Source organism: Pan paniscus, chromosome 8 (assembly GCF_029289425.2).
Source record: "Pan paniscus chromosome 8, NHGRI_mPanPan1-v2.0_pri, whole genome shotgun sequence".
NCBI lineage: Eukaryota > Metazoa > Chordata > Mammalia > Primates > Hominidae > Pan > Pan paniscus.
In genome coordinates this window covers 46,939,511-46,958,516 of record NC_073257.2, presented here as the reverse complement: position 1 = coordinate 46,958,516, position 19,006 = coordinate 46,939,511, and the positions used below count along the sequence as shown (strand labels likewise).

Below are 19,006 nucleotides of genomic sequence, written 5' to 3'. Positions count from 1 at the left end.
TTTTTCTCTATCAAATAATTTCAGAATTTGAAGTATATATAATTCAGTACTTTAAAAGAACATCTTATGTTTGTACATATGAAGCTGCATATTGCTAAATATTTTTAATTAGTTGGCATTCAAAGGGATTAGTTAAATCAGTACAGCCCCAGAAGAGTTTCTGTGATAATGTATTATCTAATTTAGAATGTTCAGAACAAGCATAAAGAATCCTCCAGTGTGCAAGTATTTTAAACAGTCCACTGGCTTGGGGCAGGAAAGAGAGGTAGGACTTTTAATTTTATAAAATGAGGTTACAAAACCTGAAGCTAATAATTGATTTCATACTACTTTATTTCACATACTTTAGAAAATAAGTTGTGTTACATACACCAGAAAATTATTTTGAATATGAAAAGAATTGGCAACAAACGTGACTTCAGCATATAGTGAGTTGTGAAGGCACTGCTATTATTCTGTTCCCAAGCCAAGAGCCGACATATGCCCCTTGAACTTCTGCCAAAACTATTAGGCAGAAAACTAACAGAATCGCTACTGATAGTTCCATTCATGATTTATGATAATGGTTGCTGTGGAAGACTAAATCATTTACATTTATTGAGCTCATTTTTCTGTTTATAGTTTCAGACATTGTAGAGGGTCGTAAAATCTATTAAATGATGCATACAGCACTAACAATAATGGCATGAAAATGTACCAGAAACTAATTAGAGCTAAACCAAATATCATGAGCATTCCTACCTAGTGTTACTGTAGTCAGATTGTGGCTAGTCTTGTCAGGCTTGATGAGAGAACAGTAAGCATTTTTCTAAAGCTAGAGGAATGGTGATACCTGGCGATTAGATAAAGTTTTGGTCAGGATAAAGTCACAAGTCAGTTTTTTGCAGAAGTCTTTCATTTACGCAGCCATTTATGAGCAGCTGCTGTTTGCCCCGCGGTCTTCATTTGAGGAGCTTAGAGAATGGGAGGGAGACATGTATGTGATATCATATGAGAAGTGCAATAATAAAAGATTGTACAAAGAAAGAGCTTTGGAAGTATAGGTGAAAGGAGGTTTCCATGCAGGAATTATACAAAATTCACTAGCTTCCATTTATCTAGTTTGAGTATACCAATAGACCTAGGTTTTTATAGCTCCAGAGAACTTTTGGGAATTGTTCTGTAATTATTTGGTTAATTATCTCACATTTGTGGCCACACCCATATCTCAAAAACCTGAAGTACTGGTTCACAAGCAGATAGAACACAGCCATGTTCAAGGGCATTAAGCAACACACTACAGCCCTGCTTGAGCTATATTTACATTCTTTGGGGGAGCTCTCATTTGAAAAGGCTACACATAATTAGTAAGCCCTTGGGCCAACTGCCAGGATATTCTTTCCCTGCTCTGTGTACACCACAAAAAATTATAGCCTGAACTCAGTATTATTTGTAAGATTATGGATTTTCACTGTGTCCTTCTAGTTGTAACTGGCTTCTTCTAATAAACATGCACAATTACTATTTATATCTTAATAGCGAGGAAAAGGAGCAAATTTTCTTAAAAGCCACCATGTCCTTTGGAGGAAGACAATGGCTTACAATGAGATAACTCGCAGTACAGAGGAAGGCTAACGTTTCTGAAGTCATTTATATGCTTGGGCTGGGTGTGACTCACCCCTGTAATCCCAGCACTTTGGGAGGAGAGGCTGGTGGATCATGAGGTCAAGAGATCAAGACCATCCTGGCCAACATGGTGAATTCCTATCTCTACTAAAAATACAAAAATTAGCTGGGTGTGGTGGCGTGCGCCTGTAGTCCCAGCTACTTGGGGGGCTGAGGCAGGAGAATCACATGAACCCAGGAGGTGGAGATTGCAGTGAGCCAAGATCACACCACTGTACTCCAGCCTGGTGACAGAGTGAAACTCCATCTCAATAAGAAAAAAAAAAAAAAAAAGTCTGGGTGCAGTGGCTCACTCCTGTAATCCCAGCACTTTGGGAGGCCGAGGCAGGGAGATCACGAGGTCAGGAGTTCGAGACCAGCCTGGCCAACATAGTGAAACTCTACTACTAAAAATACAAAACTACTAAAAATACAAAAAATTAGCTGGGCGTGGTGGTGGGCGCCTGTAATCCCAGCTACTCGGGAGGCTGAGGCAGGAGAATGGCTTGAACCCAGGAGGCGGAGGTTGCAGTGAGTCGAGATCACACCACTGCACTCCAGCCTGGGCGACAGAGCAAGACTCAGCCTCAAAAAAATAAAAAAAATAAAAAAATTCTGAGCTTTGTTTTTTGCATTATGATAAATAGCTGGCTTTTTAACAAAAAAACACAACTGTGTTACTTGGGCATAGCTATACCATCATTTGATAGTCTCTTTTCAGATTTGTGAGGGTTTAATAGCAGAAATCTAAGATATTGGGACCCTTTTAGCTGGTCTTATTCCCACGATAATTGTGTATTGCTATTGAAAGTGCTCCTTGCTGGTAGAGAGGAAGGACTGAATTTTACTGAGGATATATTAACTTGATTTGGAGGTCAGTTCTTTGCAAAAGTTTGGGAAGAGGCCGAACCATTCTGTTTGGCTCTTTGTTATAAGAAACTCAGAAATAATGATCTATACTTTCTTTGTTGATGCTGGAAAAAGAAAAATGACTTAAGAATTCATGGAGTAATTAACCTTATGGCCCCTATAATTCTCATTGTATTTGGAGGAGAACCTTAGGTGACCAGTCTCGAAAGAAAGATTTCTGAGAGTGGATGTTCATACGTGTCTCTCTGCTTCTTACTTAATAGAGAAATGTTTAAGCTCTTTTGGTAGGGGGAGACCTACTTCAGTTACTTGTCGTTCTTTCAACTGCAAAAAGTTTGGGGTATTGAAGTGCCCTTGGACCATGTGCTTACGAAGTGTTGGTTCAAGGAATGGAATGTTGTTATCACTAAGTAGATCTTTTATCTGCAAAGTCCAGAGAAGTGCACTTATTGATTTACTCATTTTCATGGCTCCCTCTACCTCTGTTCAGCCGCCATGATGCAGATAGGCATGCAAGATTGTTTAGGATTAGAATATATAGTAGCATTTACTTCTGATGTTGGCCTTATGCAAAGAAGAGTTACAGAGGCTGTGCAGATCTGTTGTAGATATAAGCCAAAATAATCTGCTCTTCTGTGTGAGCAGGATATGTTGGGAGCCTAAGGAAAGAAGTCCTTGTGCTGACATTGAATGGTGTAGTCCAGCAAATTAATGAGGGGCCAGAGTGTATCTGCATTATTCTTACCCAAGAAAAAAGGAAGCACTTTGGGAAGGCCTGCTTATTTTCTTTCTTTTCATCTTGCAAATATAGTACACGGGACCCTTAGAGGTCTGTGCTGTATAACAAGGTCTTGCTGGGCCCCCCCTAGTAGTGTACAATCTGATTCTTAGAGGGTGTTTCTGTGGGTGCATCAGCATCCCACCAGGAAGCTGCTGTTTTGCTGCTACTGACTTGGCACACGATCTTCACGTAGGAGGCATCCACATCACATATTCCATTTTAATTCTACTCAAAGTTAAACAGCATTGCAGTCCATGTTGCTAGCAGGGCCATACTGCAGTAAAAGTGTGGGAAAGTAAAGTCCTTGAATGTATTTTAGCTTTATTATTTTTGTTGCATTGGTTCACTGTGTCCCTATTTTTTTTTTTTTCTTTCCTTCCAAGTGGAAGAAGACACAGAAGAAAGTTCAAGATCAGGGAGAGAGTCTGTATCCACAGCCAGTGATCAGCCTTCCCACTCTCTGGAGAGACAAATGAATGGAAACCAAGAGAAAGGTGATAAGACTGATAGAAAAAAGGATAAAACTGGAAAAGAAAAGAAGAAAGATAGAGATAAGGAGAAGGATAAAATGAAAGCCAAGAAGGGAATGCTGAAGGGCTTGGGAGACATGTTCAGGTAAGTCTTTACCATCCCAAACCAGAATCTCCTTAAACATACAGGAGTGTGAGCTTAGCAAAAAGTACTAAAAACTGGACACAGTAGTGCACACCTGTAATCCCAGCTACTTGGGAGGCTGAACTGGGAGGAATGCTGGAGCCCAGGATTCCAAATCCAGCCTGGGCAACAGATCATTCCATTCTCTCTCTAAAATAAATAAATAAATAAATAAATAAAAGCACTGAAAGCACAGATTTGAAAACATTATCTTTGAGATCAACCAAAATTCTTGTATAATCTTTTCCTACCTCATTTTTACTTTGTTATGAATTTCATGTTAGCTATTTTCAGACTATTTTAGCAGCCTAAATGATTATATCTTGCCAACCATGTAAATAATTGTTGAGAGGTAGGAGGGACATGTCTGTATCTTAGTTATGCGTAAGAGTGAAAGCCCCATTGAGACAAAGGGCTATTAAAGCAGTGTTTGTTCTTTTTTGTGTGTGAACAATGGTTCATTATTTAAATTTAAACATAGAGCTCAAGTTAGTGGTAGCATTTAAAGGTTCATTAATAACAAGTCTAATAAAAAAAGTTACAAATAGAGCTTCAATTAAGCTGTGTTGATTAATTTAGTACTTATTACTTCGGTCTGTAAAGATTTCATTAAATGTGGTCTCTGGCTGTTTCTTGACAGGTGTTTTTGTGCCCATAAATTATACTCTAGGATTACTTAGCATATCATTTTTTACAAATCATTGCCATACAATAAAAGTGACAAGTTGTTCAGAAGTTGCACTGAAACTCTCCCATAAAAGTTCATCTAAGATGATTTATAATATTCAGGCATTTAATGTTAAATATAAAGATTGCTTGATTGTTCCATAAATTAAACCCCTAAACATATCAAGGTGATGGTTTAAAATTGAAAACATACAGCACAGCCATTTGACTTTTCAAAAAGTAGTTATCCTGCATTATGGATCCCCTCTTTTTAAAAACTTTTTTTTTAATTGCAAAATGTGAACAACAGTTTTCATTTTCATAGAATTAGTTGATTTACAATCCTGAAATTGACCTCCATAACTCAGGGAGGTATAGATAAGTCAGACCTGGAAAGTCGAGGAACCATGGCCCAGCCTGAAGTCTACACAGCTCAACAGATGTGTTCTGTAGATGTCTGATTAAGTGCATAGAAGAAGGAGAGTTAACTCTAGACTTATATTAACACAAAGCCTGGCCTATGAGCAGTATTTTCTTTCAATGTGATTAGATTTCTGTCTCTCAGTGCTTCAGAACTGTGGGATTTTCATAGTTTTTCATTAGAGTTTTTCTAGTTTACATAGGGCCCCCTCATCATGTTTCTTCATTATACTCTGTGTTCAAGAATCATATAGGAAGAAATTGCTCTAACTGCCACTTTATTTCAATTTCTGTGTTAGCCAAGGGCCTTTTTGTTCCATATGTGCAGACTGACAGCTCATAAACTGACACCTCCACAGTGCACAGAAATAAGGCTACTGCCCATCAGTTAACATGGAAGGAATCTGTACTACTGTCTTCTTCAAATTACAGGGTTAGAGATGGGAGAAACCTTCCCCTGAGACTTGTAGCACACTCTCACTTCCAGGGGCTCTCCTGACGTCTTACTGAAAGCTCTAATGGCTTGTTAGTTTTCATTCATTGGCCAACATGTATCTGTTTGAGTGCTCTGTTCTGGTCTTGGAATAAAAAATATACTTCTAATATCTTAGAATTCCATTAATTATTAGTGATCTTTTTCTGTAACCTGCAACTCCAGAAGAAAGGCCTATGGTAGAGCTTTCTATCTGGGGCCAGAGGAGCAGAGTGTGGGAGAAATGTGTATTGTTTCTAAGGGACCTTGAAGAACACCACCACACAACTCTCTTTTTTCTAGGAGTCCTGTCAAGCATTACATGATGCTTTCTCTAGATCAGTATCTACAGCCTGTACCCATAACCTATAATGAAAGCCAGCTTTATGATAAAGAAGTTGACCCTGCATATTCTTGGAAATAAAATTCTATATGCAGGTGCAGGGGCTGAAGGGTTTTTTTTTTCCCCCTAAAAATTAGGCTGATATTCTCCCAGTGTTTAAGAATGACTGTTAAGAAAATAACAGACATTCATACTTTTTTAGGTATGTGGAATCATTGGTTTATTGGAATCAGCCCACCTTGGCTGGTGAGAGCCAATTGATCAATTTTTAGAAACTTTGCAAGCTGGTTGTCAAACACAGCCATTATTAAAAATTAAATACATTATCTAAAAAGCAAAGGTAATTAATACTCGAAATGCATCACTTCCTAATTATTTTTGCTATACTTTACTATGATCTCTGCTTTTGAAATTATTTACATTTATGGCATGGACATAGGGCTAATACTATATAATGACGACTGTGCAGCTTTTCCCAGCCCCGTGTTTAGTGACATCATGCTGGTAGCTGAAAATTTGCCATGGTGGCAGTGTTTACACCAGGAAGTCTATGGAATTCCACAAAACAGAGTTCTTCTCCCAGCAGAGCAACATAGCACCCCACGGTGCTATAAATACCTTTGACCAGAGTGGCAGCATCTTGTCTAGTGCCCCTGGGCATGGCTGGGTTCTATCAGATTGCAAACCCTGCGCCAGCCCTTTCCCAATGGGTTGCCACATATTGCCCCTTGAATATGAGTTCAGAATAATACATTAAACACGAAATAAGCTTTTTTGTTATTGAATGTTGGCTCTTGATCCTTCCTTCACACGATGAGGATAGTCATTAGTCTTTGAGAAGACTGTGAAAGCATTGTTAGATTTTTCAAAACATTCTTTTAAACTACCTTCCTTCCATACCTTCTGGATCTGATTATTTGAGATGAATATACCCTCAGGTTGATTCTTTTACGTTTCCTTCTTTTTTTTTTTTTCTCCTAACAACATAGGGGACTACAGTAAGATTTAAAAATTGGTCTCTTCCTTTCTCTTTGTTCTTTTAAGAAAACTAGGATGTGGTTTCCTTAGCAGTGCTGCTTTTAAACAGCTTAATCAGAACATGCATGTGCATATATATTTCTTAGTACGGTTTGCAAGAGGGTTCAAGTATGGAGGACCGTGCAGGCCTGAAGTATAAAGTAGGGGTGTGTCTGTGTGTGTGATCCTTTTCTTTCTATCTTGTAGCTCAGAAAACAAAAGGCTAAGGGACATTCGGTATTGGGAGTCTAGTTTTGTAGGTAAATATAGCAGCACATGAGCTTGTTCTCTTTCGTCTGCTTGAGGAAGTAATATGTTTTCCTTTAAAAACAGGCTCACAGGCTCTCCTCCCTCTACCATCCTGTCCTACCCCCATCATCCTGTTGCCTCCCTGCAACTCCCACTCATACACTATTCCTACCCCAGCAGGTTGTCTGTGATATTTGGTTAAATATGATGAGAGTCAAATAGATAGGCCTTGTTTTAAAAACTCTACCAGAGGAAATGATGGTACCTTGAGTAGATATTTTTAGTCATTGGCATATACAGATAGCATGGTTTTCTGTTTGACACATTGAATGGTAGTCACAAAGATGATTTAATTATTAATAAACAGCTCTAGGAAAGAATGTGAGTCATATGAATCACTCTTCTGTTTATAAATTATGGAGTATATGAACTACAGAAGCCGCCTTAATGCAAGTCTTAAATCAGAAATTTAAATCTATAAGGAATCAAACAACAAATGCAAAGTTTTTCCTGTTTGTATTAATTTCTCCTCATACATACTACATCTTTTGCACACAAGGAGCTTCTATCACCTTAATTAAAATGGCTTTGTATCTAAGAAACCTGAGTGTGCTTACAAAACAGGTAAACATGACTTGTAAATGTAATCATTCTGTGTGCAGATTGCAGAGCAGAGCGGGGAGCACAAAGTTTGAGTCTGTGTATGTTTGATTCTCAGACACTCGGCTATTCAAATTTAATACTGGAGGATATTTCTGAGAATTCTTCAATTGTATGAAATTGTCATGAAAGAGGAAATTGAGTATGTACTTTAGGAGGAGGGAGATATGTTTTTTAATGTTTTAAATGTGTTCGTTTTTAAAGGAAAGCAGCCTTCTTAAGCAACATGATTTTGCCTTAGTTTTTAATCTCCAAATTGAAATAACCAGCAAGATAATAAAATATTGTATTCTCAGATATTAAGAAGTTAAAATCATGTGCTCTCTTTTTGTGAGCCCTAGAGTAAGTGTAATTTGATATTGCTTTGCTGCAAAATTGGAACTGTTATCGTTTGAATATCATAGAATTGTATGTACTCTAAAACTGAAGGTTCTCAGACATGACCTTATTGTACATGTCTCAGATTTATTTCTAGCTGTTGTCCATATGTGATAGCTGAGAACCTATCACTGCAGAAAGCTAAAGCAAAAGAAATGTTGCAATATTACCATTAAAATTGAATCCTCCAATTACATTTAAAATGATTACCTGGGTCCCCGAAGCATTGTTTTATTCAGTTTTGAAGAGGAAATAGATAATTTAGTTTGTAACCTTGTTTGGTTGAAGTCAGATATATTGCTCTCTTTTCCTTTTTAGAATATGATCATTTTCAGAACACAATGAACATAATCAGGTTTTAAAAACTGAATGTCGTAGTTTGGATTATACATCTTAGGCGTTTGCGAAAAGAACAAACACAGATTCTTGTTGCTTTCCTCACCTGTACTAACTGTGTGTCTGTACCGTGTCTCTCATTTAGCCTTGCCAAACTGAAGCCCGAGAAGAGATGAACAACAAAGCGATTCAAAACATGTCTTGAACAGCACATATTGCACAGTTGTTGTTTTTTTTAAACAAACAATAAATTTACTTTTAATGAATTCTTAGTGGCTGTTGACGAATTTTGTTTACGACATCAGCAGTTTGATGGTTTAGTAATTTCCTTATTAATCCATTTGGAACTTTTGGATCTTGATTTCAAGCTTGGGGTTTAAATTACGCTTGAAAAGGCAGAGACATGTTTTTTTCTCTTTCCTTTCTTTGTTGGCCCCTTTTCATAGTGGAAAACCACAGTCCTCTCACTGCTGGCGTATTCAGAAATCATCAGCACACACCCATTGGATATTAGAATCAGAGTTTTCAAGATTCTGTAAAGGGCCACCACCCATTTGGTTGTGTTGTGTAACCACCAGTGACTTTGGGACACAGGCAGATGTTACAGGTGATTCAGGGCAGAGGCAAAGAGGTATGTGGGCTGGTACAGTCACCCATCAGGGATGAGATGCAACGGATAGATTCATGACCAGATGGACCAGTTTGAAAGGGCCTTTTTGGCAAAGGTTTCAGTCCCTTTGTGGATTACAGAGTTTAGACCAAAAATGGGTGGTTTGGGGCGGGGGGGTGGTGTAGGAAAATAAATTTCTGTGCTTAGATGGCTGAACCAGCAGGTTCTGCCCGTGTGAAAAAAGCAGAGCTACTTTGGCACATAGTAATCCCAAGGTTTGCTGAGACCACGTGTCGAGAGAGCACACACTCTTTCATAAATGTTTCTTGAAAGAGTCTGCCCGGCCAAGTGTTCGAATCACAGATCCAATGCTAGTGCAGGTGGATCTCCAATGGTCCTTACTATGGTTTGAAGCCTTCTCTCTTGTAAGAAGCCTTAATTCACAGTTTCATTATTCATGGCTTCCCAGGATTTGAGACAGAGACTGTATATTTAGTTAACTCTTTTTCCTGAAAATGTTAGCATTGCATTCTTACTGAAAATAAACATGGGTTGGGTTCATTGGCTCACACCTGTAATTCCAGGCACAGGAGTTCGAGACGAGCCTGGGCCACACAGTAAGGCCCTGTCTCTATTTAAAAAAAAATAAATAAAAATAAATAACTGAAGTCTTGAAAACCATGTGATAAAGGGTATTGTGGATTGGGTTGAGTGCCTGTGAGAAGGCTTGACCTCTGCTCTGACTTGAAAGCAGTTTGCAGTTCTACCCTCGCCCCCGCCCAAGTGAAAGCCCTCAGTTCTAGTAAGGAGACACACAGAAGAGTGTTTATTTGTCATGCTAGTTTTTTATGACTTGGGCCTAATTGCCATGGGGATTAATGTAACCAGTTTCACATTGGTACATGAAGTGGCATCCTGTGCAATCTGCTGATGATTTAAGGAATGCAGTTAAAGTAAGCACATAGAAAACAATGCTTCTCCAAATGAAACACAGTGAGATTTTACATAATTTTATTTGCTTTCTTGTTTGTCACCTGGACAAAGAATAGCTCTATTTTGTGATTATACACCCTGGGAGGTTTCCTTGGAGTGAGTTCTGAATATGTAAATCCTAAGGACTTAATGTATGCTTCTATTAATTTGAATTGAAACAGAGGTTCCCATTTTTAACACAGGAAAATAAATGTCCAGCTGACCTGCTAGCAAAGACAAGTTCTAAGATAGCTGATATCATATTCTTCAAGTATTCTTCTTTTCCTGGTTAGCAGTTTTAAATAGAGAACCTCTGACATCCACAGCACCCAGGCTGAATGCAGAGGAAGCTGAGGAGGCACAAAGCATGACGGCCGGGCCTCTCTCAGACCTTTTCTGACATTCTTTAACGTTTCTTTTCCATAGACCTGTGGCATGAATATAGAATGCAGGTGTCAAGGATGACACCTACTTGATAGTCTCTCTAAAGCAAACCTTTTCGCAAAAGAAATTCTTGACAGTTCTGAGATGCTAAGTCAATTTCAATTCCAGGCTGTGTGGAAAATGGAATCTTTTTTCTGCAATTGATGTGAAAATTGAAGGCTACTGACTATTCACTTTCTAATAACACAGGGTAAATAAATACTATCGCACTATTGAAAAATGCACTTAGAAGACAAGCTCAGCTAATGATATTCACCACAACATATGTTGGAAATATTCCTTGTGAATGGTTTTACTTGTTACCATTAAGGTTCCATATTGTTTACATTAAATATAATAGATCAAGTACATGTTATTCCTAAGTGTACTTGTATCAAGCCACAAATTAGTATATAAAGGTATTGTTTTGTCCTGATAGTCTTTTAAAGAATTCACTGGGGGACCTCTTTCCTAATTGAGCGTTGAATGGTTTTCTTCTGACCTATGTTTAATAATAGCCAATTTAGAAGCAAAAGACTAAAATCAGATTAAATTTTTATCATAGTGAAATAACCAGGTCTCCTATTAACCTTTCTGCTTGCAGTTTTTTTTTTTTTTTTTTTTTTTGGATGGTTGATCCTTTTCCCCACTTGCATCTCATGCTTTAAGCCAAGAGCCAAACCATTCTGGTCCTCTTTTGCCTCCTGCAGGCAATTCATAATTCTTTCTGCATCATCCATGACTACTCTTTTCTTCTTGGGCGGGGGGGTGGTGGGGGAGATGGTTGAACCTCTGCCCCCACCTCCATCCCATGCTGTAAGCCAAGGCCAAGCTCCCAAAAAACCATAACCATTCTGGTCCTCTCTTCCCTCTTGCAGGACATTGCCCCAACAATGTTTAATTATTTCTTCTCTCTTCTAAATCCATCTGATCCATCTGTGACTGCCTTTTTTTTTTTTTTTTTTTTTTGGAGACAGGGTCTTGCTCAGCAGGAGTACAGTGGTGCAATCATGCCTCACTGCACCTTGAACTGCTGGGCTCAAGTGATGCTCCCACCTCAGCCTTCCCAGTAGCTGGGACTACAGGTGTGCACCACTGTGCCTACTACTTTTTAAATTTTATATAGAGGTGGGATCTCACTTTGTTGACCAGGTTGGTCTCAAACTTCTGGCCTCAAGCAATCCTCTGGCCTCTGCCTCCCAGCATGCTGAGATGAGGCATGAGCCACTGCCCCTGGCATTGCTCTTCTCTCTACAGGATCATTCACGTTGTTTTGCACCATGCTGTTACCTCCTCCATCTTAGAGAAAATTCTCTCTTAGCCCTACTTACTCTCCAACTACGATCTCATGTCCTCTTGCCCACCACAGCAGACCCTTTGATATATTTGCTGTCTCTTTTTTCCGATTCTGTCTTGAACTTGCTTCAATGAATCCTTTACCCTTTCCACTCAGCAAATCCTGTTCTCGTCCAGCTCACCAGTTCCTCTTCCTTGGGAAGTCGGGGTCCATTTTCATCCCTCATCATGGTCCACTGGCAGTACCCAGCATGTTAATCATGGCTCTCCTTTAAGATCACCTTTGCCAGCTTTCCCTCCTCCTCCCTGGCCTACCCTGTCTTGTCTCCTTTGCTAATTCTGTGCCATACTCTGTCCTCCAGGTCTTGTGCCCCAGGGCTCAGTCCAAAGTCCTCTTTTTTTCTCTTTTTGGTAACACAGAATTTTGATATTCTCAGGAAACAGCCTTTGTGATCCAAATACAGCCTATAGGCAGATGACTCTCAAATTCACCTCTCCTGCCTGGACATTTTCTTGGAACTCTTCATTTGTAGTTTCAACCATCTTCTTGACACATTCACTTGGAGATCAACCAGACACTTGAAACTTCACATGCTCCCAACTCACTGCTGGATTCCCTCTCCCCACAAACTGCTCCCGCAAGCCTTCCTTTTCTCAGATAATGGCAGTTCTGTCTTCTCAGTTGGTTAGATCCAAAGCTTTGGAGTGATCCTTGACACCTGATTTTCCCTTATGCCCCACAAGCAGTTTAAGAATGTATAAAAGCAAAAGTCCATTAGCTCTGTTTTTGGTACACATCTGCAATCCTACTTTTCAGCCCCCACCGCCGCTGTTACTGTGCCCCAGTGGTCCAAGCTCTGTGTCCTGTCTTCCTGGCTTAGGCAGTAGCCCTCTCACTGTGCTCCCTGCCTCAACCCCTGCTTCCTGCAGTTTATTCTCACCACCACATCCAGAAGACACTTTTCCCTCCTCTGTTCAACCCCCCAGTAGCCCTCGGCACCACTCAGAGCAAAAACCAAATCCTTAGGGCCCTACAGAACTGGTCCCCCACCCCAACCTCTTTGACCTTGTCCCTACCGCTCTTTCCTTCGGTAACTTTACTCTTCCCTGAACCTACCGGGTCCACTAGAGCCTTTTCCCTTGATCCTGCCTCTACCTGGAATAGCCTTTTCTCAGGTATTTCTAGGTTCACTCTTGCACCTTTAACATCTTTATTCAAGAGTCAGCTTTTTAGAGGGTCTAGCCAAAATTGCAAACTCTGCTCCCTCTCACCCTGACACTTTTCTAACCCACTTTTTGGCATCATTTTTCACATTTGCACTCCTACCTGAGCTATGATAGATCCCACTCATTTGATGTAAATATACATTGACATTGACAGAGAATGTTAACCCATTTTTCCCCTGCTGTATCCCTGGCAGACTGCATGATGCGTCCATCATCAGTGCCCAGTAAGTGTAACAGGTGCCCATTGCCAAACCCCTTCAGTGGCCATTCTCTGCCTCTGTGTCTGAGGCCTCTCTGAAGCCTTGGAAGGCAGCTCTGTGTTTCCATCTGTGCCTGCTGGATGTGTCCAGGAATAACACCTTGGAGCAGTCTTCAACGCCAGTGTAAATGTACCCCAGTCCCCATGGCCGTTGGGTTTATAGCACTAAGTCATAAGGTCTGCACTCTTCACCCTCAGACCAGGAGCTTGTTGGAAATGTGGAATCCCAGGCCCTGCCCACATCTGCTGACATTAGAATGTGCAGCTTAACAACCCTGGGGATTCCTGTGTGCATTTCAGGTCGAGAGGCAGCAGCCCCTACCCTGCTCCCAGAGTTTGCCTGTGGGGTTGTGTTCCCCATACCCACAGTTTCACAGGCTCAGTAACATCCCTTTGTGACAGCCTTTCCTCCCCACTGTGGCATCTCCACTTCTCTCCCAAGTGTTTCTTCCCTTAAACCACTGTCCTGAATCCTTGTCCCAGGGTCTGCTTGTGATTAAATCCAGACTAAAACAGTGTTGAGTGAATGAATAAATAAAACTTTTGAGCCGGGTGCGGTGACTCATGCCTGTAATCCCAGCACTTTGGGAGGCCGAGGTGGGCGGATCACGAGTTCAGGAGATCGAGACCATCCTGGCTAACATGGTGAAACCCCGTCTCTACTAAAGATACAAAAAAATTAGCCGGGTGTGGTGGCGGGCGCCTGTAGTCCCAGCTACTTGGGAGGCTGAGGCAGGAGAATGGTGTGAACCCAGGAGGCGGAGCTTGCAGTGAGCCAAGATGGCGTCACTGCACTCCAGTGTGGGGGACAGAGCGAGACTCCGTCTCAAAAAAAAAAAAAAACTTTTGGAATCAGCGGTGAATAGTGTATGCTGGAAACTTCTGTTGGGGGTAATTTTGCAAATTATGACAAGTCTTCATACCAGGACAGTGCTGGCGTTCCCATCTTTGGAAGGCAATGTCACTGCCGTCTCTGCCTTTGTATATGTACATACCTGTGACTGCACACACAGTCCCCAAAGAGCAGCCTTTCATGCTCCATGGATCTACATCATGGTATTTGGATTATTATTATTATTATTATTTTGAGATGGAGTTTCGCTCTTGTTGCCCAGGCTGGAGTGCAACAGCACGATTTCAGCTCACTGCAACCTCTGCCTCCCAGGTTCAAGCGATTCTCCTGCCTCAGCCTCCCGAGTAGCTGGGATTACAGGCATGCACCACCACACCTGGCTAATTTTGTAATTTTAGTAGAGATGGGGTTTCACCATGTTGGTCAGGCTGGTCTCAAACTCCTGACCTTGTGATCCCCCTGCCTTGGCCTCCCAAAGTGCTAGGATTACAGGCGTCAGCTGTCACGCCTGGCCTGGTTTATTATTGAAGTTCTTTTATTCTGCTAAAAATAGCCATAGATGATTTTTGTAAATTAAAAAAAATTAATTTTGATTTTTTTTTGAGACATTCTTGCTCTGTCACCCAGGCTGGAGTGCACTGGCGCCATCTCAGCCCACTGCAACCTCTGCCTCCTGGGTTCAGTCAGTTTTCCCTCAGCCTCCCAAGTAGCTGCGATTACAGGCATGAGCCACCACACCCACCTAATTTCGTAGAGATGGGGTTTCACTATGTATGCCACGCTGGTCTCCAACTCTGGACCTCAAATGATCCGCCCACCTGGGCCTCTCAAAGTGCTGGGATTACAGGCGTGAGCTACCGTGCCCAGCTTAATTTTGAATTTTTTTAACAAAAAAATTTTTTTAGAGACAGGATCTTGCTCTGTCACCCAGGCTGGATGGAGTGCAGTAACATGATCCTTGCAACCTTGAACTCCTGGGTGATTCTCCTGCCTCAGTCTCCTGAGTAGCTGGGACTATAGGTGCATGTCACCATGCCCAGCTATTTTTTTTAATTTTTTACTTTTTGTAAAGATGGGGTCTCACTTTATTGCCCAGGGTATTTTCAAACTCTTGGCCTCAAGTGATCCTCCTGCCTGGCCTCCCAGACTACTAGGATTGCAGGCGTGCACCACTGTGCCCAGCCATGATTTAAGTATTCTCTACATAAGACTGTCAGAAAAGATAATTATGATTACCAGATTAAACATTCCATGTTGGGAAATTCCCTGTTTTCAGGCTGAGGATTGTATAGTTGAGTGGTGATAGATTTAAGCAAAGAGTTTGTGTTAAAATTGCCCTTTCATGTCTGCCTACGCCTGAAAACGTCAGAGTCTAGGAGTTGTGTAAGATTCTGTTTCTAAAGAAGTCAAAACTGGTTTTACTCCTTACAAGCTTTGTGGGCAGCTGCTGCAGAGCAAATGAGCGGGTGGAAGGCCTCCCTTCTGAAGGCCCCAGCCATGGGCCACTTACAGACAACCTCTGCCTCGCCCACTGGAGGTGCTCTGGGGTTTCCCTTTCACTACCGCTGCTAGGTATCCACACATTTCTCCAGAGGCACCAGGGCCCAGCCCACACCTGGGGCCTGGAATCTGAGGTATGCCTTGACAGGCTGATGACAACCTCACCTTCTTAGTTTCTTCTGCCATGACATTTATAATATTTATATTGTGCCTTCCATTTCTTTTATAATGACAATATTATCTAACAATGTTAGTCTTTTTTTAAAAAAAAGGAAATGAAGAACTTTACAGTCTCTGCTCATACAAAGGAACAGATACTTTGAAATGAACTGAACAGATACTTTAAAGTGATGGAAACCAACTACAAAATTTTTCTAACTTGCTATATTAAGGTTTCTCAATTTCCACTCTCCTGGCTAATTTAGAGGATGATCTATTATCAGTTTTTATTCCATTTCTGATTGTGTTAGGTGGTATGTTGGTCATTCTGACTTTTTAAGGCAAACAATAAGCTATTTCTCATGTAGCCAATACTGTGGCTAGCAGTCAGCATTCATTCATTGCATGTTGATACTGGTGGACACTGCAGAGAACATTGTTTTCAATAACCCCTTTACACCTCATAATAACCCTATAAGGTACTAATTTTAGCCCTGTTTTATGAATGAAGAAACTAAAACATAAAGGTGTGGAGAAGAACTTACCAAGGTCACAAGGTGATTGGTGGTAGAGTCACACCGAATTTGAACAATGGTCAACCTCAAAGGCCGTGTTCCTAACACTCTCCTGCACCATCTGAGCCTTCTTACCCTTCCGGGTAGGTTTTGCCACCCCTAAAACCTATGTGGGAGCCAAGATTGCTATGCGACATGGCATTGCTATTGTGAGTGCTATGGAAAAAAGCACTCACATGTTACTAGCTTGGAAATGCAGAAGTTAGTATTTTTTGAACCTGACTTTCACGTTTTATTCCTACTTGATTTCTATAGCTTTCTCTGTCTATGGTCTCTTCTCTTCCCAAAATAATTCTTTTTTTTTTTTTTTTTTAATTTTGTAGAGATGGGGACTCACTTTGTTGCCCTGGCTGATCTCAAACTCCTGGCTTCGAGTGATTCTCCCACCTTGGCCTCCCAAAGTTCTGGGATTACAGGCATGGAACACAATGCCTGGCACCAAAATAATTCTTAAGGATTTTTACTGCTAATGAAAAATTTCCCAGCTGTCTCATTCCTCTCCCTCTTCACAGACTCTCAGATCTGTCTGTGTAGATGGGATGGCAGCCGTCCCTGCTCCAGAACACAAACGAGGATGATTTTAAAACAATGCCCTCTTTCCTCCGGCTCTCTTCCTTCCAGGTGGCTCTGTGCTGCACATTCTCTGCCTCTTCCTGTTCCCACCCTCATTTTCCCCTTTCCTCACTGCATGCCACCTTGTACCTCTATCTTGCTCCACCATTGCTGCCTCTTATTTTTCCCTATCAAAACAATTATGAGGTCATTCTTCTTTTCCGCAGACTGTGTTAGCAGTTTTTGCATCCTCTGCTCATTCCTCTGTTTCCTTGTCTTCCTCTCTACCTCAACCCATGCCCTGTCAGTGCTGCCCAGCTCACAATTACCTGATCCTTGGTGGGTACACTGGCTCACCTCTCAGGGCTTTGCTCCTTGGGAGGCTATTCAAGCTCAGCATCACCTGTCTCACATGTGTCAAACCTGACCTTTGTAAATTTCCACTAACTGAAGATTGTAGAGGAAAAAAAAAAAAAAAAACATTTTATCGAATTCCTGCTCTTATAGCTGATTTTAGCTATTAGGAAAACATCCCAAGTTGAACTTTTCTATTCCTAGAATTTCAGGTTTCTTTCCTTTTTAAAAATTTTATCTCCTTTTATAGTAGTAAAAATATTTTCCTTTTTTTTTTTTTTGGAATGGAGGTCTTAAGCTCAGTGTCAAGAATAAAATCATTTTCTTAATTGAGAAAGTGATGACATCTGTTTAATTTATCTCAGGATATCTTGATTCTGGAACAATTTTGAGAAAGTAAAGTTTAGATCAACTGCAAGTAGGTACTCTAACAGGATGGAAATTTTCCTTTGATGTTCTTTCTAGGCCGTAGCAATAGCCAGTTGCCTGATGTTACTTTGAGCACAGTGGCAAAGCATTGATAATCACTTAGGCAGAACACATTCACATAAAATTTTACCTGCCTTGCACGAAAAAAAAAAAAATTCACCTGGGCAGTAAAATAAATTCTGAGCGTTTTATTTTTCACCTGGCAAAAATGGTTTCTAATGATGGGCAGGTGGATTTTTTTTTTTTTAAAACTTGGTTGTGGAGCAGGTGTGATGATTTTAGTAATTGAGAGGTAAAACCATTTGTTTCTTACATTCAACAGATATTTACTGGAGTGCCTACTACATCCTTGGCACTGTTAGAGGTGTTGGGGATTTAGTGGTGGATACAGGAGACATGACAGTCACTGAGTAAGTAGGTCCTGCTCCAGGACCTCGTGAAAGGGAGATGGGGAGATTGTGGGAACTTGCCACAAATGGGCCTAGCGCAGACTAGAAGCCATCTGCCTTCTTCTGAAAAATGACATTAAAACTGAGGTCTGAAAGAGGTTTTGACTTCTTTCTCTGAACTCAAAGGGGAAAAAGGAGTGTTTTGCAGCAGTGGGATTTAACCTTTTTTGATATCATCTGTAAGAAGAAATACATCCTACCTTGCAACCTCGTGTACAGGTATGGGCACAGATAGCTAAAGTAAACATTTCACAGAACAAGTGATACCTGCCCTTCTCAGTGTGATGGAGTGTGATGTATTTATTGAGCAGCAGCATAGGGTAGTGGCTAAGAACCTAAACTCTAAATTTAGATGTCCTGAGTTCAAATCCCAGCTGTATGCTCACCAGCCTTATATGTGGGGCCAGTTAATTAACCTCTTTGTGTTTTACTTTTTTCAGTTGTGAAGTGTGGATAATAATGGTACCTGCCTCACAGGGTTGTTTTGAAGCTAATGGGAATTAATAGATACAAAGCATTTTAGAACTCCTCCTGGTACAAAGTAAGTACTTTGTGGGTATTAGCTGCTGCTGTTGATACTAATATTCTGCAATTCATTTTTTTAAAATGGTAAGTAAGTGCCACTAAATCAATTTCAGGTCTTCAGTGAGTTCCAAAACAAAATTTGAAAAACACCATTTAGATGGTGGAAATCCTCTCGGTTTGCGAGGGTGGGATGAGGAACCTGGAGGCATTGGAGAGGCAGGTGGCCTCTCATAAATGACTCTTGATATGGCTTGACTCTGCTCCTAAAGATAGTGGGTAGCCGTTCAAGAGAATAGCTTGATAAAGTTTACAGTGTTTAGAAAATTAAAAGAT

At 40.7% G+C, this 19,006-nt stretch overlaps 1 protein-coding gene across 34 annotated transcripts in view; it reads left to right on the top strand.

Annotated features, from left to right (window-relative positions):
* Positions 1-19,006, top strand: part of PARD3 (par-3 family cell polarity regulator) — a 707,905-nt gene that overhangs the window by 496,230 nt on the left and 192,669 nt on the right. For 32 of the 34 annotated variants that reach the window (XM_034930282.3, XM_034930281.3, XM_055092624.2 and 29 more), the window contains one exon: positions 3,679-3,910. In XM_034930282.3, the coding sequence (XP_034786173.1) occupies positions 3,679-3,910 (232 nt within the window). Of the gene's footprint in view, positions 1-3,678; positions 3,911-8,635; positions 8,757-19,006 lie in introns of those variants that run through there. The other 2 variants (XM_034930287.3, XM_034930286.3) reach the window with 1 other exon arrangement.